Source organism: Amia ocellicauda, chromosome 4 (genome assembly GCF_036373705.1).
Source record: "Amia ocellicauda isolate fAmiCal2 chromosome 4, fAmiCal2.hap1, whole genome shotgun sequence".
Lineage (NCBI taxonomy): Eukaryota > Metazoa > Chordata > Actinopteri > Amiiformes > Amiidae > Amia > Amia ocellicauda.
In genome coordinates, this window is record NC_089853.1 from 3,517,078 (window position 1) to 3,544,982 (window position 27,905).

Here is a 27,905-nt window from a genome sequence, read left to right on the forward strand (position 1 = left end):
CTTGCGCTCGTTGTCCCTTTAAAAATCTGAATCCAAGGCTAATGATTTATCAAACTCTTATTATCAAGAAAATGTCAGGCGAAGGGCACCTTGCTCTGCACTGACGCAAACCCAATCTTTCCCACGGAGGTATAGAAAGCTTTGCACTTACCAGAGCTAAATTCAGTTCATCTATAGTCTTTCCTGCTGTTTTCTGCCTTTCACCTATCTGTTGCTGCTGGAAACATGGTAAGTGTTTATTTTTTTCCCATAAAAGTTTTGTTTTAACGTTGTCTTGGACTACACAGATGGGCGATGATTTTAAATGTGTTTTTGAAATGAAGTCAGTTTTGTTTAACCATAATTGTGTTCAAAGTGTTGGCACTGTCCATGGTGCTGAAATGCAATACTTCATTTTACTTCGTTTTACTTTGTCGTTTTTACTTCTGTAGAGGCTATTATTATTATTATTATTATTATTATTATTATTATTATTATTATTATTATTATTATTATAGTCTCCGTTGAGTTTTTTGGGATAAAAATGTAACACTTACAAATGCATTTTTAAGAACAATTTTGCATTATTTTCTGAAAAAGCATATTCATTATATTAGACAACACAATATGTATTTTTAAGTTATATATATATATAGACTTATTAGAGAAACACGTTTGATATTGCACGTGTGGATGTTGTGTAATACAATTTTAGTCCAGTCTAATTTGTAATTCTCAATTACATTTCGTAAAGATCCACATATTGTAAACCGAATTCTTCCCAAACGTGATATGTGTATATATATATATATATATATATATATATATATATACAAAAATGCGTTTTTGTTTAATATGCTTAGCACTGTAATTCTTGTGAGAATGCCTACCGGGAAGAACAGATCTTGTATTTAGTCTACCCATAGCCTAGCAGCTTGTCTATTGCCTATAAAAGCAGTGGATGTGCTTTGCTGAATGACAGGGAGGAAATGGGGCGGAAAATTAAAGCATCTTTCTGTAATGGTGAAAGCGAGAACCAAGCGTGAGCTGAAAACCAAAGAACCGGAGCCAAAAAAGGCGAGAGAGATGGAAAAAGGAGATAAAACAGTCGGAAATGGGGAAATTGTGAACTCCTTTTGTTAAATACACCCGCTGTAACCGGAGCGCGTTCAGTGTTCTTCCCAGCTCATTTAAATTCGGTTAATTGGTTAATTGATTAGTTCAATTTGCTAAGTTCTGGTGCTTGCTTGTTTATCTGTTTGCTGCAATTTAATTTCAAAAATCATTTTGCGGCTTCGGGTGGTGGAATACAGTTCTCAGTCCATGAATGTCTGTCATTATCGTTATTTTCACAGTTGGGTTTGAATGTGTTTTAGTAGCAAAGACTAACACTCTCCTTTTGTTGTTCTAGGATTGTTCCGATCAGAAAGATATGACCAAGCAGCCGGTGAACAGCCCAGCCAATTTAAATCCTTTGTCACCACCCGAAGGAGCTGTTGGAGTTATAATAAATAAGCCTGAACATGTCCAAAACCTACCTTCCGAGGTCCAGCCACCGGCACAACCACAGCCAGCGAAGGTTTCTACATCTCCTTCCATCGAGAGGAAAACTTTTCCGCCAGCAGAAAGCAAGCAGGGTGAGGCGGAGGGGATCAGAGTTTGTGGGACGTTGACAAATTCCGCCCCTGTCCCGGTGCTTCCCCAAACGGATGGTCCTACAAATGGACATAGCAAAATGATGTCTTCCCATTTCTCAGAAGTGGTGCCTCATCCAAGTATCCTGAAGAGCACAGTGGAGCAAAACAATGTCACAGGCAACTGGACCACCATGAGCCAGACCACCGTTATACTGGGCACAGATGGCAATACGTCTGTTCTGCCTGGCACTGTGACCGGGGTAAGTGGGTTCACATGATGGTTTCAGTCCAGGAATAATTGAACGTCACATCTTGTGGATCTTGGAAATTGATTTTTCTTTAGCCCTGAAATCTATCACCCTTCCAATCTGTTTTAATACACCTAATTGATAAAAAGGCAAACGTTGCTCTTCAATCCCTGCAATGCCAGGCGAGATCAGATGTTTTCTTGTGGTACTAAGTGTATTCATATGGGAACCCATTCTATTAAAACGAACCACCATTTCATTTGAAGATGAGAAGAAATGTCGCGTTCATTTATAAGAAGTAGAAAGTGTCGTATAGTACAGTATATGAAATACGGTATAATTCTATGATTAGCCATAAGCGGACTGGTCACCTTTTGATTTGGTCCAGGCCATTGTTCACTCGTCTTCAGTGTATGAAAAGGTCAAATTTTTAAATGCTTATATTTTCAGTAATCTAATCTATATGCACAGTGTTTCAAACTAAACGCAAATATAAAATATTTGTCTACACAGTGCAAATTGTCCTGCGTTTGAACTGGACAACCATTCCTATACATTTCGCAGTTCTTAGATTTACCAGCAATACCTCAATAATTTTCCACTTTGAGCAGATTTGTCAATTGATTTAACCAGACTATTTTAAAAGTACCCTGGTGTCGCTGTGTAGATGGGTCTAAACCTGAACATGAACAAAAAAAGCACCGCAAAACCTGAATATGAATATTAACTAATAATAAAGTGGGTGGAACATTGGATCCACTGTTTATTTTATTAATATAATTTTGAATATAACTTATTAATACACATCTCAATGTGTATTCATATTGATATTTATTCACTCAAGTTCAAGCATTATAATAATATTATTAGTAGTAGTAATAATAATATTAATGTGTATACTGTCACCAACACAAAATATCACCCTTCATTTCCACTAGGATTGGGTACTGCTGTTAATACAGAGGACTAAAGCATTACATAGGGCAAAATTAATTAGAGTTTATACAGCAATCGCTTTCAAACTCTACGCAAATATATATAATCCAATACAAAGCATGTGGTTTTGTCAGAGAAACGTTATATAAAACCGCAAAATTCCTTTTTTAATGTCAATTATGATCACAAAAATATTCGATATATATCTGTGAATTTAGGATACCACGTTGTATTCATTCGCATGTGTTTACTTTAAAACAAAGTTGTGTTAACTTAATTATCGCCATTATTTTGCAGTTTAATTATACCTCCTCCGTGTCATCTTGATCTTGAGACCGCTCTCTAGTGGTGTAAATCGGTGTTTAAAAACAGCCACAAAAACACTTTCATTTCCCGCCTTCAGGATGAGGAAGACGAAGAAGGAGATGAAAATAAAGCCAGAGGGAACTGGACCAATAAAATGGATTTTATTCTCTCCATGGTTGGTTACGCTGTTGGTTTGGGTAATGTGTGGAGGTTTCCTTACCTAGCCTTTCAAAATGGAGGAGGTAAGAAATTAAGTCCAATTGTAAAAGCACATTCAATTATAAATGACATTACATTATAAATGGCTGTGTACATGTTGTGGATGAGGTATTGAAAGACGTTTTGCTTGTGAACCTGAACTGATCAGTTGTGTCCCTTTCAGACCATCCGTAGTGTGTCCTGGAAAACCTCTACACATCTATCATTTCCCCAAAACGACAAGAAATCAGCCATTATTATGCCATTGAAACAAAATAAACATACATACTGTTCTCAATAATCCTCATATTATATCAAGGACATTTAAGTGCATCATGTAGTCTTTGAATGATCAGATCTTATACATATTGTACAACACTAAATAATACACTGGTTTGCAAACAACACTATTGTGTTCAAATAGAGACAACAAAATGCACAATGATGTGAATGTATTACTTCCTTACTTTTCTTGTTTTTGTTTAATTGAAAGAAAATTTTCCATTATCCCCCCCCCACACACACACACAGAGATATTGTGAGCTTTATTTATAGGCTAAATATTATAGCTCCTAAGTTTCTTATATAGCTAAATTAAATTCACACGTTTAATATTTCGGTAAAGGAATCTAGAATTATCTTTAGTTGTTAACAGCGACAACATCGTTTTAAGCAGCAGTTATTTTAGAATATGAACATACCGTTATTATTATTATTATTATTATTATTATTATTATTATTATATTATTTTTAGTAGTAGTAGTAGTATTCATAATAATAATAATAATAATAATAATAATAATAATAATAATATATTAATCATATATAAATGTTACGTTAATGTTAAAAGTTAGTCTTTTGTTTTTACTTTTTCATCTTTTATCTTAACCCTGTTCTGAAGACATTAAAAACGATATAACTTAATCTAATGTGCGTTGCAGACGTAACAACCTATTTAAGCAATACATTGATAAAACAATATAATATAACTGTACACTATGAACCACATTCATGCAGGGTTTTAGACCACCTCGCCATTATTTACACGATTTTCTGTTCAAGTATAAGCCGCAAAATGAACGAGAAAAGACTGATTCCCATACAGAGACTTTACTTTTATTTTTACAGAAGGAGTGAATTCCTGTAAAACCCTTGATATTTTAGTATTAGGGCCGATTGCACCAGCATGGAGTAAAACAGTGTTGGTTTATTGCTAATCTTGCATTGCACCACATAACGGTAAACCTGGATTGCTGAATCTTGGATTAAGATATTAATCCTAGATCTGTGATTAACCGACAATTTGTGCACTTGCATATTGCTCATTTAAAGATGATAATAAAGTTAAAATTGCACATTATCTGTTACATGAAATACATTAATTTTACTATATAGCTGTTAATGGTGTTAATGTGTATTGTATTTTATGACAGTTTCACTACATTGAGATAGCTTTGCTAGCATTTTGCTGCTTAAATTAAGGCCGATTCTGTTTATGGTTTACAGACATTATTTTAATAAATATTGAAATGAACACGATTTTAAATAGTTTTTACCGGTTTTATAAATTACCAGCAACCTTAGTAGAACTCTTGATGAGAAATATATTCTCTTATAGCAACAATCTTTATATCTGAGGTGGGAGTAAATTAAATAAGAAACACAAACACTGGAATAATTGTATTCAATAAAAATGGATATCTAAACCAAACAACCTTCAACTTTTGAGAAGCACTTGCTACTGGATAAAATGTAAAATATATATAACGTATCCGAACCAGGTTGAAAATTTATATGAAATATTTAATTTTGCATTCATTATAAACAAATATTAAATATTAAAAAACAAGGTTTTGTTCAACCAGATTACAGTATAATCCCTGATTTAACCCGAGTTATTGACTAATCCATGTTGCGTGTCAAACTCAACAATCAAGAATCCATTGAGAATTCAGGATCCGTGGCTGATTTTCATAATTTTAAATCAATACTTAATGTCGTTTCACATCATAGTTTTAACCAACGATACATTATTAACACTAAGGGCTAGACCACATCAAAACTTTGACCCCACAGAGACAGTCAGTGCCGCTTCATTGTAGTCAGTGGCCGCTTTGCACTGGTTTGTAGTTTGTTATTAGCGGGTGGGTCATGGTTTTAATGTAATCAGGCCCTTGTACTAGTCCTCAAGGTCATTAAACAGTGTCCCCCAAGCCCTGTACATGATAACTCACAGGTATAATTCATAATATTATGACATAATATAGGTAACAGGTCTAATAGGTACAGTAGGCTTTGATGGTGCCATGCGATAGCTAAACGTTTCACTTGATTTCTCAGTGGCGTCAAATAAAGTTTCTACATTAAAACAAATAGACTGTGTTTTTGGGACAGCAGTTAAATTAACATTTTTAACATCAATGTAATTATTATTATGATTATTATATATTTATATATGTGGCTCTTATACATATTGCGCCAGCAACAAATGATTAAACGTATTCGTTCGCCTAAGTGTTGAAAGGATAAATCCTCAGGTATGCCGCTGCAGAATCATTCATCTTTTTGTATTGTTTTATTAAATTGTAGCACCTTTAATTAAATACACATTAAATCAGGGCTTCACGCTGTGTTTTCTTGCTTCTCTTCCAGGTGCTTTTTTAATACCGTATCTGATCATGCTGGCCCTGGCTGGCATCCCTATATTTTTATTGGAAGTGTCTCTGGGGCAGTTTGCCAGCCAAGGCCCCGTGTCTGTATGGAAAGCGATCCCTGCCCTGCAAGGTAAATGTGCAGGAACTTCTTCGCAAGAAGCCTCGTAGTTTTTGCGGTTTGGCGCAGTTGAAGTTTTGAAACGGGGGTGTGGTGTTATAAATGGATGGGCAGGCCTCCAGCAATGTCAATTTCATATTATAATGTAATTCAATTGAATATATTTGAATCGCACTCATTTTGTCCGGCCCATTTAAAGACACCTGTACTCTCTCCTTTACATGTAATAATCTTTTTCAACCGAATTCAATTCGATTCCCCTTCCATGGTTATTGCCTTATCAGCATTTCTGATGATCAACTAAACTGTAACTCTTTTCTTTCGCCTCTAGGTTGCGGGATCGCCATGCTGATTATCTCTGTCTTGATAGCCATATACTATAATATCATCATGTGCTGGACACTGTACTACCTGTTCGCCTCGCTGCGCAGCCCGCTGCCCTGGGCCTCCTGCCACAACGCCTGGAACACGCCGGACTGCAAGGACAAGGACATGCTGAAGTCCGGTGAGCCGGCGCACACAGCACGCCAGGCCCACCAGTCTTCTTATAAAAGAGCAAAAACAGCACCGAAAACACTGATCAAATCAACATGTTGTTAGTTCAATTAGGAATTAAACAATTAAGCAAGTAAGAGGTCCCTTGGAACAAAAACCAGGTTTGTCTCCAGGACCGCTTTGCAAGCCTCTGCAGTGCAAGACCGTCTCTCTAGTACAGTATTGAAAACGACCCCTAGTGGCTGTGAACCAAATCTCATAGCGGCGTTATAATCCATGTTTCTCAACCCTGGTCCTGGAGAACCCCAACCCAGACCCAACCCAGACCCAACCCAGACCCAACCAAGACCCAACCAAGACCCAACACAGACCCAACACAGACCCAACCCAGACCCAACCCAGACCCAACACAGACCCAACCGAGCTCTCAACTGCTTAACTGAGCCCTTAATAGAATTTATAATCTGACTTTTTTAATTGTGAAACTAATAAAAAGTTGATTCCTTAATAAGATAAACTGAACTTAAACCCCATACCCTTTAAAATAATTAATAGGCTCTGATTTAGGACATTATTTGCTAAATTAAGGGTTCAATTAAGTAATTGAGAGCTAGGATTGAAAAAAAAACTAAAAACAAAATGCAGGGTAGGGGGTCCCCAGGACCAGGGCTGAATAAACTCAAGTGTTTCTAACCAATTTATCTGTATTATAAGTCAAACTGTTCTCCTCAGCACTAACTTGTGTTAATAATCTGTTATTTACAGCTTAATGAAAGTGTGTAATGACCAAATGTTTTCAGCCCAAATGTAGTCTTCTTCTTCTTCTTCTTCTTCTTCTTCTTCTTCTTCTGCTTCATCATTGTTGTCTCAGTCACTTGATTGTCACAGGAGTCGACAGTCTGAACCCTAATCACTCCTCCTCCCCAGTCCAAGCATTCAAAAGCACAACAGACTTATTTAAGGACGTGTGAAAACTGTGTTTCTGGTTGAAAGAAGTTGCATACCAACCACAGCAGCACAACTTGTATTAATGTGCAGTGCTGTTGTAGAGATTTGTGCAGGACCAGAGGCGTGTGTGTGAATATGTCACGAATATGTGAAGTATGTGCATTGTTTTCTCTTCTTCAGAGCTACAGCATTTATACAGTTGTAACAAAATAACCTGCAGTCTTGCACAGGCTGTCCTGAAGTGGGGAATTTTTCTACCCATGGAACTTTCTGCAGCACAGAAAACTCCTCCTGTGCCTTTCAGTGTGTTTTAAATATGCTTATTTAACACTACGTAGTGGCAGGGTATAGTCGATTTAGGTTTGCCAGACAAAGTTAATAATCATTAAAAGTATTGTGAGTTCAAACTGAGCTGCTTGCAAGCAACTCTCTGGGGCAATCTCTTGAGTGGACTAACTTTCAAACTGCTTGTCCCGGCTCTCCTTTAGGGTAGTCATTTCTTCACGTCTTGTTTTGACAGATGCGTCTTGTCTGTTTCGAGATAAGAACCTCACCTCCATAGAAAACACAACTTGTTTATCTGCTGGTGCCCTGAGTAATCTGACCAAAACATTTGTCAGCCCAAGCGAGGAATACTTCAAGTAAGTGGTTATCTTGAAAGTAATGTTGATTTCTTTGCTATTTTATTATTATTATTGCTTTAAAAACACAAAAAAGTATTATGTCTGAGTAATAAATAATTGTTCACTTTTATGAATGGAAAAACTATCTTTACTTATTTTTTATGTATCGGACACTATTGTTTATTAGATTCATTTAATGAACACCATCTGTCTTTCTCTGTCTGTAACTGTCTGTCTGTACTATACTCATATATCTATATCTATATCTATATCTATATCTATATCTAGGGACGTATAGGGAAGCTGGAAGTGTATACTTGTATGAATGTGTATGTCTATATATTGATTTATATGTATTTTTAAAGTGACTTTTGCCTTGTAAATTTACATCTTATTTTGTCTCTGCAGGTACAATGTATTGCACATTTCCAAGGGGATTGAATTTACAGGAGACCTCCGGTGGCCTTTGGCTCTCTGCTTGTTTCTGGCCTGGGTCATTGTCTATGCATCTCTGGCAAAAGGAATTAAGTCATCAGGGAAGGTAAGCCGGTCCGGTTTTCACTTCCATGTGTGGAAAACAAGACAGGAGACATAAGTACCTGTACACTGAAATATGAACTCCTTTTTTGATACTGTAGAGTGCATTTTCTTTATGAAGTGGTATATCAGTTCCAAATATCAATTTCTGAAAATGTCAGCCACAGTGGTGTTTATGATTTATGAATATGAATATGAAACTATATAAAGACAATCTGATAAATGCACATGTGATGCGTTGCTTCCTATGCCCAGAAGAGGGAGCACTTTTTCTAAATGTTAAAAAGAAATGTCATCATTTACAAATTTACAGTCTATTCTTTTCATGTCAAAACCAATTTGATTCTGGACTTTTTATAATTAATTCCCATCAATGCAGCGGACAGTTGATTTAATGAGAAATAAGAACATAATGAATAGAACAAACTATTGAATGTCAAATATAAGCAGAGGACTGTGTCTGTGTTCCAGGTGGTGTATTTTACAGCTACATTCCCTTATGTGGTGCTGGTTATTCTGCTGATCCGAGGAGTGACTCTGCCAGGGGCGGGCTCTGGTATCCTGTACTTTATAACACCCAAATGGGAGAAGCTCAACGATGCCAAGGTAGTACAGATGCTTGTAATACCTCCTTCTAATCACCATTGAGTTTAATTGTTGTATTTGTTTATATAATATGTAAGGGCAGTATGAGGGAAAAAGTTGATCTGTATGTTGATTACATATTTCCATACAAGCAAGCAGTAGATAGACAGATCCACCTGACATGAAAAACACACAAACAGAGACAATCACAAAGGCGTTTACGAGTTAAAACAGCAGAATCATTTTAAGTTGTGAAATTAAAAACTTGCCATTTGATTTTGTTGTTGTTGTCGTTTCCTCCCTCGAACTTTCTAAAAAGAGATCTACACGCTTCTGATGTCCCTGCATGAAACCCACTTCTTATGGATATAAAATCTTGTTTGCATATTTTGAAGGCTTTGTTAAGGTGTTTTGAAAGGGTCCTTGTGTGTTTTTCCACCTCACTGGTGGACAGGTTTTCGGCGGCTATGAAATATAATGGCGCTGTAAAAACCGTGTGCAGTCATGAAGGGTCCTGTTTTCTGTTTTCCAGTTTTGGACTGGGCTGCATTCTCCTACATTGTGTTTTAATGAATGAATAAATCGTGGATTGCAAGAAAATAAAATAAACAAGACACCATAGAAAAACTCCAATGCAAATGAGATGGCATGACTCTGAATTGGTGCCATGTTTGGATTGGATGATTGATTGAACAAACCACATGACTTCTGTTGCTTTACCTCCCACCTGCATTTACCTCCTTGCTTGCTATGTAACCTGCTTAACCTATGTTTTGTTGATAGGTGTGGAAGGATGCTGCTACTCAAATTTTCTTCTCCCTGTCTGCAGCCTGGGGTGGACTAATCACTCTCTCCTCCTACAACAAGTTCCACAATAACTGTTACAGGTAAGCAGGACACGTTTCACTCCCAAAGTCTCTGAGGTGCTAAAGGAAAAGCATTGATGTTAATAAAACAAACTTTCCTGTTTATTTATGTTCCTCTATATCCTACATGAATCACTGTGTTCTTGTTTTTCATTAGGGAATGTGTGTTAAAAATCCCTGTGCTACAGATTACATTGTTATGTCAATAGAAAGCTGAAGAGATAATGGATCATTTTGCTATTGTTTCTTGCTGAATGCTAAGATTACATATTTATCCAGTCAACAACTCGTTTGTCTTTTTTCAACCCATCACCCATACTTTGTTTGTGAATTTATATATATATATATATATATATATATATATATATATATATATATATATAGTATTATTTATTATCATTATTACTTTACACGTTAATTTCTTGTAAAAGAGTATATGCCCTGCGGGGACAATTTAAACCATACTGTGACAATACATTTTTATTCCCCTACAGAGTGTAATAAATCATAATCACATCCACGGTGTTGTCAGATGCCATCGCATTTGCGGGGATAAACAGATGGGCTGTACTTCTTTGTCATGCGTGAATTGTAGATGCAATAACGACGTGTGATCTAAAAGCATTACCTGAACACCAGACAGCGCGTTGAGCTGCCACTGCTGGGGAGTGACCGTGCATGTGCTACAGCACTGTGGCCACTAGAGGGCAGTAGATACACACACGTTGAAAATCCGGCTTCTCATCTCAGTTTAGCTGCACGTTTCCCAATGCTAACCATTTCTCTGTCTTATATTCACTTACGCTGTGTTGTGTTTGATGATGATGTGCTGTAAAACAATGTAATCTGTACGCATATTGAATTCAGGCCTGTTTTAGCAGCACTGAGCGGAGGTATCATTCTCAGACACGCTTCTTCTCCTTCTCTTTCTTCAGGGACACAGTCATAGTTACATGTACAAACAGTGCCACCAGCATCTTTGCAGGGTTTGTCATTTTCTCAGTGATTGGGTACATGGCACATGAACTAAAAGTGCCTATTGAGAGAGTGGCTGATGAAGGTAAAGTGAAGAAGGGAGCATGCTCTTCATACGCCTATATTGACACGTGACACAATGCTAAACGATTGTTTTCATCTAATTTTTCCAAAATGAATAACCCTTTCTTGGTCCAGATATGCATGCAAGCTTAATGCATGATGAAGTATGTTCTGTACACATAATGGTCCGTTTTACAGAGAATGGTAGAAGGAAACGGTGACACAGAAAAACATCTGCTTCATCCCTTAAATAAATATTTTAGCAAATGCAGTAAAGACTTTTAAAGGTATCAGGTATAGATTATGAATCATTAAACATATAGATTCAATGTTTATTAACATGTGAAACTGTGACACATTACATAATACATTGTTTGTATTAGATTACATACAAGAAACGTTGAACTGCAAATGGTTCTGTACTGTTAAGTCAAATGAAATGCATATATCCCAAAAAGCTGATTTATTATTATTTTTGAAAGTGAAAGGAACAAACTTCACATGCGTCTGTTCAGCCTTTTGTTGACGTGGGATCTCAGTGTGTTGTTTGGATGGATAGTGTTTGAGTATTTTAATTTCAGGGAAATGAACATGAGTGTATTTTTTATACAGCACACACAAATACCTCAATGTACCTCTTCCTTTCTATCCTTTTTAGGACCTGGCATTGCCTTTGTCGTTTACCCAGAAGCCCTAACTAGGCTTCCTGTCTCTCCGTTTTGGGCCATCATTTTCTTCTTGATGCTTTTAACCCTTGGGCTGGACACAATGGTAATGTTTCTAAACAAAATGGCTAACTTTATTGTGAAGAACAGATTTTAATCATGTTTATATATATCACCTGACCTTTGCAATTCTTAGAAAGATCTTCCCTACCAATGTTAATGAATTGCAGCTAGACAGTAATCAATCGCTATCAATATCAGATAATTTACTTGACGTGAGTCCTCGCTTCAATTGATTTAATCTTGTGTTGCACGTACGCAGCTCCTTAATGTGTCAGTTCATTATTGTTTAAGTTAAATGTCACCCACAAGGTCCCTGGGGTGTGAGTGGGGGGGTGGAGTAGGATAGAGATGTTCAAATCGATGGTACAGGAAAGGTCTGATTATGTCACGCGTGATCAATGCTGGGGGAGCAGTAATCCGTGTGCTGTAATTCTGCAGCTGATCTCATGGACAACAAAGCAGGGGCAGAGCGCATATAAGACACTGCCTCTCAGCCTTCCCAAGTCTCAGGGTACGAAGGCCGTAATTAGCAGTGTTTGCAGCTCTAGTATCTGGAGCTCAGGTGCTCTCACTGTTTATTACATTTGGTACATTTGGCCTTAAACAAACTATGCAAATGAGATGTTTCCCATAAACAGACAATGCCCGTGTCAGCTAATGAAGCCTTCTTTACAGACATTTAGTTATTCCATAAGGTTTAAAACCCTGTCAGTGTCTGCTCTTGTGTAAAAGTCGGGGAATTTCTGTGTCAACTCAATATAAAAGTTTCAGTTCTTTTTTGAGTTGAGAATACTACCCAATGGGATACAATGGGATCGGTGGAGTCATTTTGTATAACAGCTGCCTATTGGCCACAGTATGCTGTCACTCAAGCAGCCCTCCCTTGCTTGTTGCTGTTCATCCCTGGGAGATCCTCTCTTCATAAATAAAATTAATTTCTCCCTGCATTAATACTCCTTTAAACAATTGTTCAGTAACCAAAACGCATATTAGTACTACTGCCTTTCACAACCTAGCCCAGTTAGGTTTTGCTTTCTCTGTTCAGATATATACACCTTATTGCTATATACAGTACTGTGCAAAAGTTTTAGGCAGGTGTGAAAAAATTCTGTAAAGTAAGAATGCTTTCAAAAATAGACATGTTAATAGATTATATTTATCAATTAACTAAATGCAAAGTGAGTGAACAGTGAAAAATCTAAATCAAATTCATATTTGGTGTGACCAGCCTTTGCCTTCAAAACAGCATCAGTTCTTCTAGGTACACTTGCACAAAGTCAGGGATTTTGTAGGCATACAGTCAGGTATATGATTAAACAATTATAACAAACAGGTGCTAATGATCATCAATTCAATATGTAAGTTGAAACACAATCATTAACTGAAACAGACACAGCTGTGTAGGAGGAATAAAACTGGGTGAGGAACAGCCAAACTCCGCTAACAAGGTGTGGTTGCTGAAGACAGTTTACTGTCAAAAGTCATACACCATGGCAAGACTGAGCACAGCAACAAGACACAAGGTAGTTCTACTGCAACAGCAAGGTCTCTCCCAGGCAGACATTTCAAGGCAGACAGGGGTTTCCAGATGTGCTGCCCAAGCTCTTTTGAAGAAGCACAAAGAAACGGGCAACGTTGAGGACCGTAGACGCAGTGGTCGGCCAAGGAAACTTACTGCAGCAGATGAAAGACACATCATGCTCACTTCCCTTCACAACCGGAAGATGTCCAGCAGTGCCATCAGCTCAGAATTGGCAGAAAACAGTGGGACCCTGGTACACCCATCTACTGTCCGGAGAAGTCTGGTCAGAAGTGGCCTTCATGGAAGCCATACCTCCGACGTGGCAACAAGGCCAAGCGACTCAACTATGCATGAAAACACAGGAACTGGGGTGCAGCAAAATGACAGCAGGTCCTCTGGACTGATGAGTCAAAGTGTGAAATATTTGGCTACGGCAGAAGGCTGGAGAGCGGAACACGAATGAGTGTCTGCAGGCAACAGTGAAGCATGGTGGAGGTTCCTTGCAAGTTTGGGGCTGCATTTCTGCAAATAGAGTTGGGGATTTGGTCAGAATTAATGGTCTCCTCAATGCTGAGAATTACATGCAGATATTTATCCATCATGCAGTACCACCAGGGAAGCATATGATTGGCCCCAAATTTATTCTGCAGTATGACAACGACCCCAAACATACAGTGAAGGTCATTAAGAACTATCTTCAGCGTAAAGAAGAACAAGGAGTCCTGGAAGTGATGGTATGGCCCTCACAGAGCCCTGATCTCAACATCATTGAGAGAGGGGATTACATGGAGAGAGAGAAGCAACTGAGGCTGCCTAAATCCACAGAAGAGCTGTGGTTAGTTAGATTTGGGCCAACCTACCTGCCGAGTTCCTTCAAAAACTGTGTGTAAGTGAATCTAGAAGAATTTATGCTGTTTTGAAGGCAAAGGGTGGTCACACCAAATATGGTTTTGTTGTAGATTTTTCTTCTGTTCACTCACTTTGCATTCTGTTAATTGATAAATATAATCTATTAACATGCCTATTTTTGAAAGCATTCTTACTTTACAGCATTTTTTCACACCTGCCTAAAACCTTTGCACAGAACTGTATATACTGTTTTGTTTTGTAATAATAGGGTTATTATTAATCCACAGGGATTAATAGACCAGATCTGTCTCCTAGGGGTCTAGGAGTCGATTTTTCTTCCTGCACACGCTCTGTTATGGTTGATGTGCGGATGCCTGTTGGTTCTCTGCCCCCGTTTTTCATTATTTTCATTAATACATTATTACTGGTTTGAGTTGAGGCTGAACCCACAGCAGGCGTTGGCCTCTGGGCAGGCTTCCTTACCAGTCTGCTGCTGGGCTCCCTGGTGACAGCTTTGCTATACGGTATCCCATCCCCCCTCTGGTAGTATTCTACCAGAATGCAACCCTGTTTTTCTGAGAAAGAAGATGCAACCCAAAGGCTGCAAGTCTCTTGGCTTCCGGCAAAGAGAAGCGGATCCACTGTGCATCATATTCTTTATACAAGCAGAGCAGAGCTCTTGAGTGACAGCGCACTAATGGCCACAGTTCACCGAAGTCCCTTCGTAACAATGTAGTCCCCTTCCACTTCGAGTAGTATCCTCTTTTTTAGTTAACCAGAGTTTCAACCTATCATTTTAGATTAGTTTCCAAATTTTTATTTTGGTTAGTATTTATGTTATTTAAAGAAGTCTTCTCAAATGGACAAAGTGTAGGAGAAGTGGGGTTAAAATATATATTTGTACAATCATTTAAACTGCTCTTTTCTATATCAAAATACATTTTTTCCTCCAACATTTCCTTTAATCTGTATCATTTTCTTTGTACTTTGGTGACAGTTGCCTTCAAAGACTGTCTGCCGTGCAGCACGAATCCTTTGAATGCTAGTTATTATTCCTGGGTAGCAGATTCTGTGTTTGTGTGTTTGTGTGTGTGTGTTGTTTATCTATTAATTACTTCTACTTTGTTCTGTTTCCACTAGTTTGCCACCATCGAGACCATTGTGACTTCAGTGTCTGATGAGTTTCCCAAGTACCTGCGGACACACAAGCCGCTCTTCACCCTCGTGTGCTGTATCGCCTTCTTTATTCTTGGATTCCCCATGATTACTGAGGTGGGCTGAATGAGAACTACCTGGCAAATATTTACGAGGATATTTTGAGAGGAGACACAGAAACATCTTGAGTAATGGATCATTTAATTGATTAAAGGTTTTCCAAATTAACATGCTGTGTAGGGACGGCTACTTATTATAATTCAGTAATGTGGAATTTGAGAATTAACATGTATTAGGATGTACACTTACTCGTGACGGGACTGAGCTGAGCTACTCTACAATTCTAGATATGACACACTGTCGGAGCCATTGATATTCTCAATCAGAGCAGCATTCAGAGAACTGTACTGTTCAGGGAAGTCGAGTGGGTCTGTTGAGTATAATTAAAACATACAATGTATTATCTCTTACTTATGGATATGAGAAAAATCCAGTCACTCAGAAGACATTTCATAATATATATGAACTACACACAGTAGATGTATGTAGGGAACCAGATACCAGATGGAATATTGCAAAGGGTTGTGAAAGGATTAAAAGCTTTTCATTAAAATTGCTGCGCAGACACAAAGGACAACAACGGCAATCAGTTTAAGCCAACTTTTCTGTAATGGCTACTTGTGTATTCAGTTTTTCTGGATATTAGTTCAACAGAAGTGTTTGCAATAATGTACCTATATTATAATACTGAGACATTCAGAAAACTAAAGCACTGTGCAATATTGTGGCTTTAACTATGAACTATTTATTTATTTGGCTCCGTAACTCATATTCAGCATATAATCAAATTTGTAGAGGAACAGTAGAAAGGTGCAGAGAGGAGATTGGCTCAGCAACAATTATACAGAAAAACTAAATAAAGTATGTGATAATTAGAGCAACTGCGGCAGAAAGGGTAATTACAAGAGCATGCACTTTGCTTTTATGGCGGGAATGTCATAAGAATGAAATAAAATATGCTTATAATGTGATCTATTGCATTGTGATATTATTGTTGTGTTTTATTGCCACACAGAGTGGGATGTACATGCTGCAGCTCGTAGACACGTACGCAGCCTCCTATTCCCTGGTAATCATTGCCATTTTCGAGCTGGTTGGAATTTCTTATATATATGGTAAGTCATGAAACATGGCTGCATTGTACAATAAGCACTTATAACTCACGTTATACCCACCATATACTGTGGATTCTTTGGTTTTATTCAAGCAGTTTCTGTCAGATAAATCATGACCTCTACGTCAGTGGTTCCCACCCTGGTCCTGGGGATGCCTTGTCCTGCTAGTTTTTGTTCCAATTCCTTATCTGCTGGGGATATCAAGTTAAATATTTAAGTATATAAGGCACACAAATTATCCACCATCTTAAAAGTAAACTGAAGCTAGTTTTTAGTTCAATTAAAGTTTAAGTTAATTAATTAATGAAGTGCAGCTGGATCAAAAACCAGCAGGACAGTGGGACCCAAGAGCAGGGTTGGAATCGACTGCTAGGAATGGTCCATTGTTTAAAAATGAGAGAATCGCCAGTGACCACTAGATGGCTCTGTGACCATTACAGTGGATATTATGGACTGCAATGCTTTCCCTTGGGTTCTTGCATTGAAAGCAACCTGGCTTTTACTAAATTCAACTGTGGAAATGAGAGGGAATTGAGTGTCATTTTGTGGAACTGGCTTTCTTTTTAAAGAAAAATCTTAAATGACCATAAATGGTAATTGTTAAGGAGAAGAAAGATGAAAAACACTTTAGCTGGTGTCTCAATTGTAGCTGCAGAGGTTTTCTCGCTCTTGTCTTGATTTCTGCATCTGTGTCTGTAGTGGTCTTTCTCTCTCTCTCTCTCTTTTATAAATGTGTTTAGAGCTTTTAAGAGCCTTCCTCATCTATGTCTATGTGGAGGGGTTACATTATAAATTATGTCAACTGTAGACCAATCTAATACTCTTCCCTGTGCCTCCCTGTAGGGCTGCAGAGATTCTGTGAAGACATTGAAATGATGATTGGGTTCCAGCCAAACAAGTTCTGGAGAGTTTGCTGGGCTTTTGTCACTCCGACCATCCTGACGGTGTGTATGCCAGGACTTTACCTTTTACTTGTATGACACAGCCTCTCTCTCTGTCTGCATTCCCCCTGTTTATTATACACACTTCCATGCTGATGTAGGAAATAACTATTTTGACAAGCCTGGCTCACACTCTCTGCTTCTGACTAATATCTGCCTCCGAGAATAACATCTTCTTCGTATTGGAAAAAAGAAAAGGCAAAGGAATGGGTGCAATAGTTAAATACGGGAGATGTATTGCTTTTTAAACATTAAATGACACCCCATACATCAGTGTTATAACAAGTGACTTTCTATCAACAATCTAAGGGATTATAAACTATCTGTCGGTATGGGGAGGTTGGTAACACGTTAGTTAAAAACCCGTCAGAATTGCCTATTGTTGTTTCCTTGCAGTTCATTCTCTTCTTGAGCTTCTACCAGTGGAAGGTTATGACCTACGAAGACTATACCTACCCCACATGGTCCATGGTCCTTGGATGGCTCATGGTGGTGTGTTCTGTCATTTGGATCCCCATTATGTTTGTGATTAAAATGCATCTGGCCCCTGGCTCTTTCATCGAGGTAAGCACATTTAGAGTGGCGGTCAGAGTTTGCTTTACATCTGAAACAAACGGTCCTTCGGGCTGAAAAACTCATAGGATCAATAAGCCTGATCTCTCTTATTACACTGAAGTGGCGGGCAAAGGGTGAGCATTAATTTGTATATTGTGCTGTTCTTCCTGTGGGCAGATTGAACTGATTAATTTATTTATACTGATTAATCTATGAAATTGGCCTTCAGCAGACACAGCATGCAATCTGTGTGTGTGTTGAGATTTCCACTTGACGAAGCAGTATGAAAACCAAAACGAAACGAGAAAAAAAACAATGCACAGATTGTTCTTTTAGTTGCAGCAAAGCGCTAATAGCCTGCTGTTCGCAATTTCGAAATGTGTATGTGCCTGCCACTGGAAAAAAAAAGAAAAAAATGAACAACAGCTCAATTGTTTACTTTATTTGTGTGTTTGTAGCAGTGATATGGATCTAAGACACCTAGAAAATGATATAACCTTGTATAATGCCCAGCAGCACTGTTTTGATCAATAAGTGAATGCGAATGGTATGCTTCACTGGATATTTTAATTATCTAAAAAGCAAACATAGGGCTTCTGTTTGATATTCTTTTTTATTGATCATCAATTAGTAAAGTGCAATATGAGAGACTTGCTACCATGAAGTAAGCATGCAACTGACCTTAGTAAATCAAAGTAATTGTGCTAGATTATCCTTGCTTCAGACAGAATGTGTTTAAAAGGAAACTGGGGTTAAGGATGATGTGTGAAGACCATAACAATACACAGTGTCTTTTTTTTTCAGTTAAAGATAATATTGGATAGAAAACTTGAGAATAATTAACAATTGGCTTCAGTTTCTGCCTCTTTATCCCACAAGCGACCGTATGAGAAAGAAAGTATGATAATGTGTTATATGTAAATGGGATTAGAGGAGAAGGGCCAAACACAGAGACAGGCAATCCTCGCTATGTTGCGGTGTTCCCTTGCAGCACACTGCCTGCTCAGGAGATACTTGCTTACTGTCACAATCAATAAACTAATGGCTCATCTCAATTCACAGAGGCTTAAACTGGTCTGCTCTCCACAACCAGACTGGGGTCCCTTCTTGTCAAAGCACCGCGGCGAACGCTACAAGAACATGATCGATCCTCTAGGAACCAACTCTCTGGGACTCAAGCTACCACCAAAGGATTTCGAACTAGGATCTCAGTATCAATAGCTCCTGTTGACGTTTCTTGGTGAAAACGTGGCACTCTCTGTCCTTTGCGATTTGTTTCCCCTCCTTCCTCTCGCAGTTTTCTTTCCCGCAGCGGGTCACCTCGCAACGTTTGGTGGCAGTTCGTTCCGGAAACATGTTTTGCTTTGCTTTCTTGCATCGCTCAGCCCCATGGGTTTCCTTAAGTAAATGAAGCTTTTGCCTCACAGACATACATATAAATACATCACTTTTTTCTTTTCGTGAGGTCTGTTCGAGAACAAAAGGAAAGAGAAAATCTATAGTCGGTGAAAGCTTCCTGTCTAAAACGTAATCTAAGGATGGAGTTACTCACCCTCAAAGGCACGATACTCTTTCTGTGTAACCTATATAAAAACTGGCACGGACTGCAAGCATCTGTGACCCATGGAAATCCATTGACCTCTATAAAAATGCTAGAAATAAATTGCTGGCATTTTTCCATACTTATTTATAGGGCACATCATATTTTACATTTGTGTTAAAAAGCTAAATAAGAGTGAGTAAAAATATTTAGGGTACCACCACTTGGAGTTTTTTCTTTAGAAACATATTACTTCAACATGGTTAACTAAACATTATAACTGTTATATTTAGCCCATACACCATCCATTGTTTTTGTTTTCTGTCATCTTCTCATACAGTAAACAAGCAAATCTATCATTTGTGCCGAAATCTATCGTTTTCTCCCTCTTTGCTTGGATTTGCAGAATGCTGGTTGTTTTACTCTTACATTTAATTAGAAAAACCAAACTATTGTATACTTCTGCATCGTAGAGTCTAGATGTACTTTTCTCTCTTGTCTAAAGGGGAAACTACTGTTGCCCCACATCTATATATAAACTCTTTAATACATATTCTCTCTTATAGTAGCTTAAGATAGATTAAATCATTGACAGTTAAGCCTCCTACCTAATTAATACCACTTCCTTCATTTCAAAATACAAGAACCAGTTACATACCACGCTGAAAACATGTACTTATACTTTGAGATCTTAAATATAATCAATGGCCATATATGTGTACATAGAATTATATCCAATATTTATTGCTAAACAGTATATGTTGTAGTCTGTTTATAACTTTTGTGGATCATTTCTCCTCACAGGTTCACATAGTAAACTTCAGTGGGTTCAAGTCAATGACTAAGAGAGGATCTGTATAACTCTAATTTTCAAATTGTCTATATTATTGTAACTTGTATAAATTTACACTTTTTAAAAAGTGATCAGTGTTCACGTAGTGTGTGCTAGTGTTGTCACGTCCCTATGAGTATCTTATGAAAATGTAGAGATGGTGAGAATAGAGTAGTTTAGAAACCACTTTTTCTGAAACGGTTATAGTCTGAAATCCTTTAGTGGACTTCTGGGGACTGCTTCACCATCGAGTTGTCTGTCTGTCTGTCTTCATGTAACAGGGTCTCAGGTAAACTTACTATCATAAACTGCATTTCTAGATGTAGTTGGATGCCATCTGCATTTAGGCGTATGTACGAGATTTTTAGTGTCCCATCGTTGACATCATGTGTTGCTTTCGAAGCATTTGAAAATGTATCTCCCATGTGTGTCTCTTAAAAGAAAAGAAAAAACAGAAGAGAAAAATCACAACAACCAAAATACTAATATTAAAAAAAACAAAAGGAAAAGGAAAACCACCAAATCTTTATATGATGTGTTGAACTTTCATACTTTCGTGTCTCTTTAGGCTAGTGCCTAAGTTCAGCATTAGCAAGCCATCTTGGTCATGGTTTTGCAAGCAATGCCTTCCCAACAGGGGTAATTCCAGGCTTGGCAGTGACTAGTCTCATGGTACGACTTATTATCTTATTAATCTTGGCTGATGAATTTGCACCGTAAACGATTTAGTCTTCAGTAAGAGTCACATCTGTTAAACCAGCTACTTACCACGACTCAATTCACTGTCCTATTGATTACAACTTACTTGGGTAACATTCACAAGTACACTTATCTCCTTAATGAAACCAGACATCGCTTGATTTAGTGGCTTTTTACGCATCAGGCTGTTGTTCAGTAGATGCACCACATTGTTATCTAAAATAACATTCCAAACCTCACAGCTAAACGGCTAATCAACAAATCTGTGGAAATGCCATTCTGCAATATTTTAACAGCGGGATATGAATGCACAAAAATCTCATATTTTTTGTGATTTAAAGCACTAACATCCCAACAGATGTTCCGGTCTTTGTAGGGATGACAGGGACAGGAATTAGTACAAGACACAAAACAAAACAAAAATATATCCCCTGTTGCTTTAGCATTTGTAGTGAAATGTGTGTTTAAAAAAACAGAAACATTTCATGTAAATTCGGCATGTTCTGAGTGGGTGTGCAGACGAGCCGCGCTGCTGCCGGGTTCATGTGTCTTCTGCTATTCTTTTTGTTTGTAGTCTTAAAGCATTAGTACATTGCTCTTTATGGGAAAACAGTGATTTATTTCCATCTATGTTTAGTATTCTGTCCATTCCTAGCACTGTTCAGATTGTCTTGCCCCCTCCGCCATTCTTCAGGACCATATTTCTTTCTCCCATCATTGCTATACCAACAATCGAGTGTCCTACGTGTTGAATACCAGACGGTTTCTTTTGAAGATGACATGAGCTCTGTGTATTGGCACTCTGGAAGGCCACACAATCTAGACAAAGACAGGTTATTGTTGTTTGTCAGAGCAGTATTTGATTCACCTTTCAGAGTGAGACCAAACCTGCCACAGCTGCTGGTAGCACGAGACAAGCCGACACACCGGCAAGTGGAATATCATTGAAAACAGATACATTCCAGTTGGTTACGTGTATGTATATTTCTGTGCTAGATGGAATATATAGTACTTATTTAAATGGTTGCCTTTGCAAAGCATTGTAGCTGATTTGGCTTGGTAAATTACAAATTACTTCCATTCTCTGGCAGACACACACTACAAAATGCAGTCATTTGTTTTTTTAAACCTTAACATAAATAGAGTTCCTTCTATTTTCTCATGACTGCTGTTGTATTCCATTTTATTTTTTGTATAGAAAGATAATGCTACTGCTTGGACTAGAGCTACTCAACAAACAAACAAATAAGCAAGGCTTTCAATCTGTTCTGTCACAGAACTTTGTTACAACCAGCACTTTGATTATTTAAGTGAACCCAACAACAATCAATGAAGTAATCCCTCGGCTGGTTTTAACAGTAATGGAATGGATTGAAAAAGGCTGCATGTTCAGTCAACCCCACGCTAGAGAGTTTGAATGAGGGCTGCTTTTCCTTATTCACCTGTAAGTTTTACATCATGGAAAACCATGATATATACGAGAGTCTTTCCATGATGCTGAGGTGTATGTCTTTCTCTGAAGAAAGCAAAACCTGATATTTTCTAAAGAAGACCACCGGTGTCTAAGGTTTTTCTTCCAGAAATTCAGAACATCGCCCTTCATAAAAATTAAAAGCCCAAGCTGTAAAGATGTTTTATTTCACTTTTTGATTAGTTAAAACATTTTACCTTCAAGGTCACATTTTGCACAGCAGGTGCATGTATCCCCCCATCCCCGCCACCCTGTGTGTTCTTGCATGCGTTCACCCATTTCTTGCTGGTACAGAGTTCACTGTCACTTCTCCAGAGTCACGCCATTTGGAGAAGGTTATCTTTTAACCAGATTTTCCCATTTAAAGTACAGTATGTCATTTTGTATGCCTACAAGTCAACTTTAGGCAGTAGAGAACCAAAGAAGGAGAGCTTTATGAAGGGTTAATGATATGTACACAATTAAACAAATGAATAAATTGATGAATCAATACATATTAAATAAAATATTTAAGAGACTGAGAAACTGCCAGTCATGTTTCATTTGTGTTCATTACTATTTGCCAACATGTTACAATACATTTTCAGGTAACCATTGGCCTTATAGATGTCTTCTAATTTTAGAATATTGTATGTATTTAAATAAAAGATATAAAGTAGTCTGCCATATATATTAAATCTATTATCTAGTGTGTGTTGTGTCTTTTTGGCACTTTATTGTGGACCTATCGCTGTATAGGTTTAATTCCTAATTACTTGCGTAATGTCATATATTTATGCGTGTTTTATGTGAGGTACTGCTGCCTATGGATATAGATATGTACCTCAGTCAGGTCATGAAATCTATTTATTTGCCATACAAATAGTGTATAAAATATATAAATATTAAGTTTTGAAACTTGTGCCAGAAATATCATATATTACATGTGAAATGCATTATTTATTTAAAAATGTCACTAATTCTTGAGGCCCTACCTCAGATTTTGTATTTATGTATACAAATGCAATTTATGTATAATATCTTTGCCAATATTATGATGTTATAAATTAGAGTTTATCCTATAATCTATACCTTCTAAGATCACTAAATAAATGTCAATGTTTTAAACGTCAGTGGTGTGTTTGTGCATTTTCTCATGAAACAGGTAACCCAGACAACATAACATTACACAAGGATTAGCGGGGTGTGCGGGAGAATAACATGATTAATGAGATCCTACAAGCACACGTCCCTGGAGCAATTTGATTGTAGTACCTGTACTTATAAAAAGACCATACATTCCCCAGAGAGAGAGAGAGAGAGAGAGAGAGAGAGAGAGAGAGAGAGAGAGAGAGAGGATCTTGCAATTTCCTCCTTATGAAGTCTCACATGTGGAACACTAACAATTAAACTCAAATACAGAAAATATATGGTTTGCTTGCTTTTGAGGGTGTATGTTAAGTGAACACCTAATTCCTACATTGTAAGTTAATTACAATATGATCCCTTCAACACAAGTATTCTTATTCTTATTCTTATTGTCATCACTATTATGATGATTATTATCACTATTCGACCCCATACCTTTAATAGAAATCCTCAGTCTAACCCCTTTGCTTTGCTACCTCTTGTCACAGAACTGGAGTTTTCGAATTGGTCTGCAGGGGAAGGTTTTACAGTGTAAAGCAATATCCACCCAGACTGCATCATCTAGCTAATAATGACAGAAACAGCATGCTAAATGTGTTATATAGCTAGCTGCCAGCAAAAAACCACCCGGACAGAAACCTTTCCGTGGTTTATAGGTCAATTAGGGCTCAATATCTGGATGCTGTCGAGACCCCTGTTTGGGGACGGTGGACTCTTCCACTGAGCCACAGCCACACCGGTGGAGCGCACACAGTTTGGAGAGAGACGTGGAGCAGGGCAAGTTTGGATTACTGTGCAGCCGCATCTTTGGGGTATCTGTTAGGAAACTGGACAGACTTATACACCGCGCATACAAATGGATCTTTTTGTGGCGATATTACCGGTCTTACTAATTGCAAAACCAGGTAAGCAAACATTTGACTGAACAGAAGATTGAATCGCGATGTCTAAGGGGAGATTGGTTAAATCATTTAGAATTTCTTGTTTCCATGAATTCTGGTTAAAGGTTGTTGTTTTTACTGTAAACTGCATTGGCAGTTTCTATTTTATTATTATTATTATTATTATTATTATTATTATTATTATTATTATTATTATTGTTATTTTTGTACCTACCAGTATGGCTGGCATTGTTATTTTTGGAAAATCTTTGCAAAACTTTGCTGGTGTAGCCAAATTACAAAAAATCTAAAAATCAGTCTAAAAAAGCAAGTCGCATACATTACTTGCTACCTGCTTCTAAAGCAAATAAACACCAAGGGTCAATGAAAAATCGTAAAACATCCTATCAAAACCTTAGGATGCTACCAAGCAGATGCGTAAAGCGCATTGGAAGCACTTGGATAAGCTGGGGGACATGGTTTGGGGGCTGAAATGACAGGTGTGGTGTGAAGCGCAAACAGCAGGAGCTCAGATACAAATAATAATACAGCACAAAGGGAAATCTGTATGTGGATAAATGCATGTGTAAGCTGTTTTTATTCTATTGAATCACAGAGGCTACTCTAGTTTTGTGATAATCGCATGATTTGTCCCCATTATACAGGTAAATGCGTATTTTTCTACTAACAAAAAGTTAATATATAGCAATAGACCAAATGGTGCCTTTTAAACGTAGTTACCTTCCTTGTTAAGAGACTTGTTTTCTTTCATCTTGCTGTTGCTACTATTTCCCTGGCACGTTTAAAATAGTCATGGTAACATCATCCTCCTCTACCGAGTTAGAAGTGCGTTAGGGAATATCTCGCTTTAGCCAGCCTCTTACCATCTCCCAAAAGATACCCTGACATATATATCTAGAGCAGACACTTCCTCCAAACCCTTCAATGAGACGTGCAATCAACTGAATTTGTAACAAAACATATTGCATATATATTTCTTTGTAGTTTTAGGGATTGGAATTGACCCTGATTTACAAATTGATATCATCACCGAACTGGACTTCGCAAATGCAACTTTTGGAATAACACAAGTGACAGGACTGCACAACAACAGCAAAGCCTTCTTGTTTCAAGGTAATGTTACTATTATTATTATTTAAAACAATGTAAATGTGCATGCGTTCTCAACCTCAAGTCATTTTTACTCTCCAAAGGAATAGTGTTCTGTGAGATATGATATTGATATGTATATATATGCATGCATTCTTCTGTAGTTCAGTGGCTGAAAGGTCATATATTGTATCCATTGAAGAGGAGAGCCTTCTACTAAATAATCTATCAAAGTTCAAACATATCACTGTAATATCTACACCTAGTATGCTTTATGCTGGTTCTAACTGTCTAAAAATACAGAACAATTAAAATATTCAACGTGGTGCCATTTAAAACTTTACAACACCCGGGAGATTGAATGCTAATTCTTTCTTCCAAGTCAGGGATGGTTGGGTTAAAGCCAGGTTTCAGTTTCAGTAGGACAAAAACGTAATTACCGAATTATTGGAAGTATGATTTATGGCATTAATTTACTTAATAAAAAACGCTTTATACACAGTAATTAAGATAAGATTGCATGCAGGAAACCTGAATGAGATATGTTCTTTACATCTACAAATTAAATCTGTCATAGGGGGCAAAGCTAAAGTTATGGACAAGCCATATAAATTTTAGCTGGCAGGTTTGTTAATGGTGATCTATTTTTTTTTTTAGCTTTGCAAACACTTACTGGGAGCTCTCTATTTAAAATATATATTGTAATACAGATAACGTACCATCAATATGTGTGGGTATATTGATCTAATGTGATGTGTGTCTATACACACACACACACACACACACACACAGACATATGAATGGACGAGGCTTCGTGGCTGTGGATAGCTATATCTGTGGTTAAGAATCCTGTTTGTTCTGCTCAGCACTGCCCAACAGGAGCAGCCATTCCACCAGCAAAAGGCGGTGTTATTTTTGGTGTTGAACCAAGGAAGTCCCAGGGGCACTGTCTGATAATTACTTCACATTTAATTTGTCCCTTACAGCAGCTGCTTTCCGTTTTTCTGCTTCATGTATACTTAAAATGTATGACTGATACAGTAACATCATGCATATTTCATATAAAATTAGTACTCAACCTCAATGACTTGTGGGTGGTTATTTTTTAAGTAATATATTGAAGCACAAGCTAGAAATAATGCATGTGTATGTGTGTGTATATATATATATATATATATATATATATATATATATATTTTTTTTTTTTTTTTTTTGCTTGCTTTTCAAATTGGTTTGGATGGGAGCCCTTGATCTTGGTTGAGAGTGTATTGTCCATGTAAAATAATTTACCATAACAAAGGTTTTTCAGAGAAAAATATCCCTAATCAGAGATTTTTTTTAATTTAAACCTTGAATAATTCATACCACAAATTATTTATAACTTTTTAAATATGTAGAGTTTACTGCTTTTTAATAGCAATGGTTATACTCAGCATAACAAGGAAAGCAAGAACTACTGGTTTAATATGATGGAGACGGATTCAAATTTCGACCATGTTTGAGGGTTTCTCAAATGTTCTGAAGTTCAGATGCTTGACTGCACAGCAATTTTCAACCTTTTCAGCACGGAACTACATTGTCTTCAAATCACATTCAAATTCACAGCGTTCATTACAGACTTTTCTACTTCTTGAACTACACCACCCTTTGTTGCTTTGTGCTTTCTCAGAAACAGACTTTGCTGAATGACAGGTGATTTTATGCTTGGTGAACTAAAATTATGCCTTAAAGACACTTTTGCTTCCATTCCCATCAAACGTTTTGGTTACCAAAGGGGTATTTCCAATAACGTTAAGATTGTTCCAGAATATAAAAACTGGGGTCATTTTTAAATTCACTGTATGGCTCAACATTTCCTTTGTGTGACAGTGTCAGTTTTGAAGGGTAAGTACGTTAAAGGTAATTTAAACTGACCTTTTGTTTTTGTTGTTCAGAATATGCAGAATAACTTACAGTACTGCGATATATTACAAAATGTTCTCTCAAAAGTCCTGCAACCATTAAAACAATACCAGTAACTTACCAGCAATTGAGCAACTACTATACACTCACCTAAAGGATTATTAGGAACACCTGTTCAATTTCTCATTAATGCAATTATCTAACCAACCAATCACATGGCAGTTGCTTCAATGCATTTAGGGGTGTGGT

The 27,905-nt window shown here is 37.4% G+C and overlaps 2 protein-coding genes across 2 annotated transcripts in view; both read left to right on the plus strand.

Moving 5' to 3' along the window:
* Window positions 1–23,733, plus strand: slc6a5 (solute carrier family 6 member 5). Its single transcript, XM_066700532.1, has 16 exons — window positions 1–228; window positions 1,391–1,876; window positions 3,204–3,348; window positions 5,957–6,088; window positions 6,408–6,581; window positions 8,040–8,160; window positions 8,551–8,683; window positions 9,151–9,285; window positions 10,048–10,151; window positions 11,066–11,190; window positions 11,827–11,939; window positions 15,408–15,539; window positions 16,498–16,597; window positions 17,441–17,541; window positions 17,935–18,102; window positions 19,156–23,733. Exons 1-16 carry the CDS (start codon window positions 226–228, stop codon window positions 19,312–19,314), a joined length of 2,331 nt encoding a protein of 776 aa, XP_066556629.1. The 5' UTR covers window positions 1–225; the 3' UTR covers window positions 19,315–23,733.
* A 682-nt stretch (window positions 23,734–24,415) lies between these two features.
* LOC136747589 (protein kinase C-binding protein NELL1) overlaps window positions 24,416–27,905 on the plus strand; it is a 154,997-nt gene continuing 151,507 nt past the window's right edge. Inside the window, exons 1-2 of the mRNA XM_066700531.1 lie at window positions 24,416–24,668; window positions 25,650–25,778. Of these exons, the coding sequence (XP_066556628.1) occupies window positions 24,620–24,668; window positions 25,650–25,778 (178 nt within the window). The 5' untranslated portion in view covers window positions 24,416–24,619. The remainder of the gene's footprint in view (window positions 24,669–25,649; window positions 25,779–27,905) is intronic.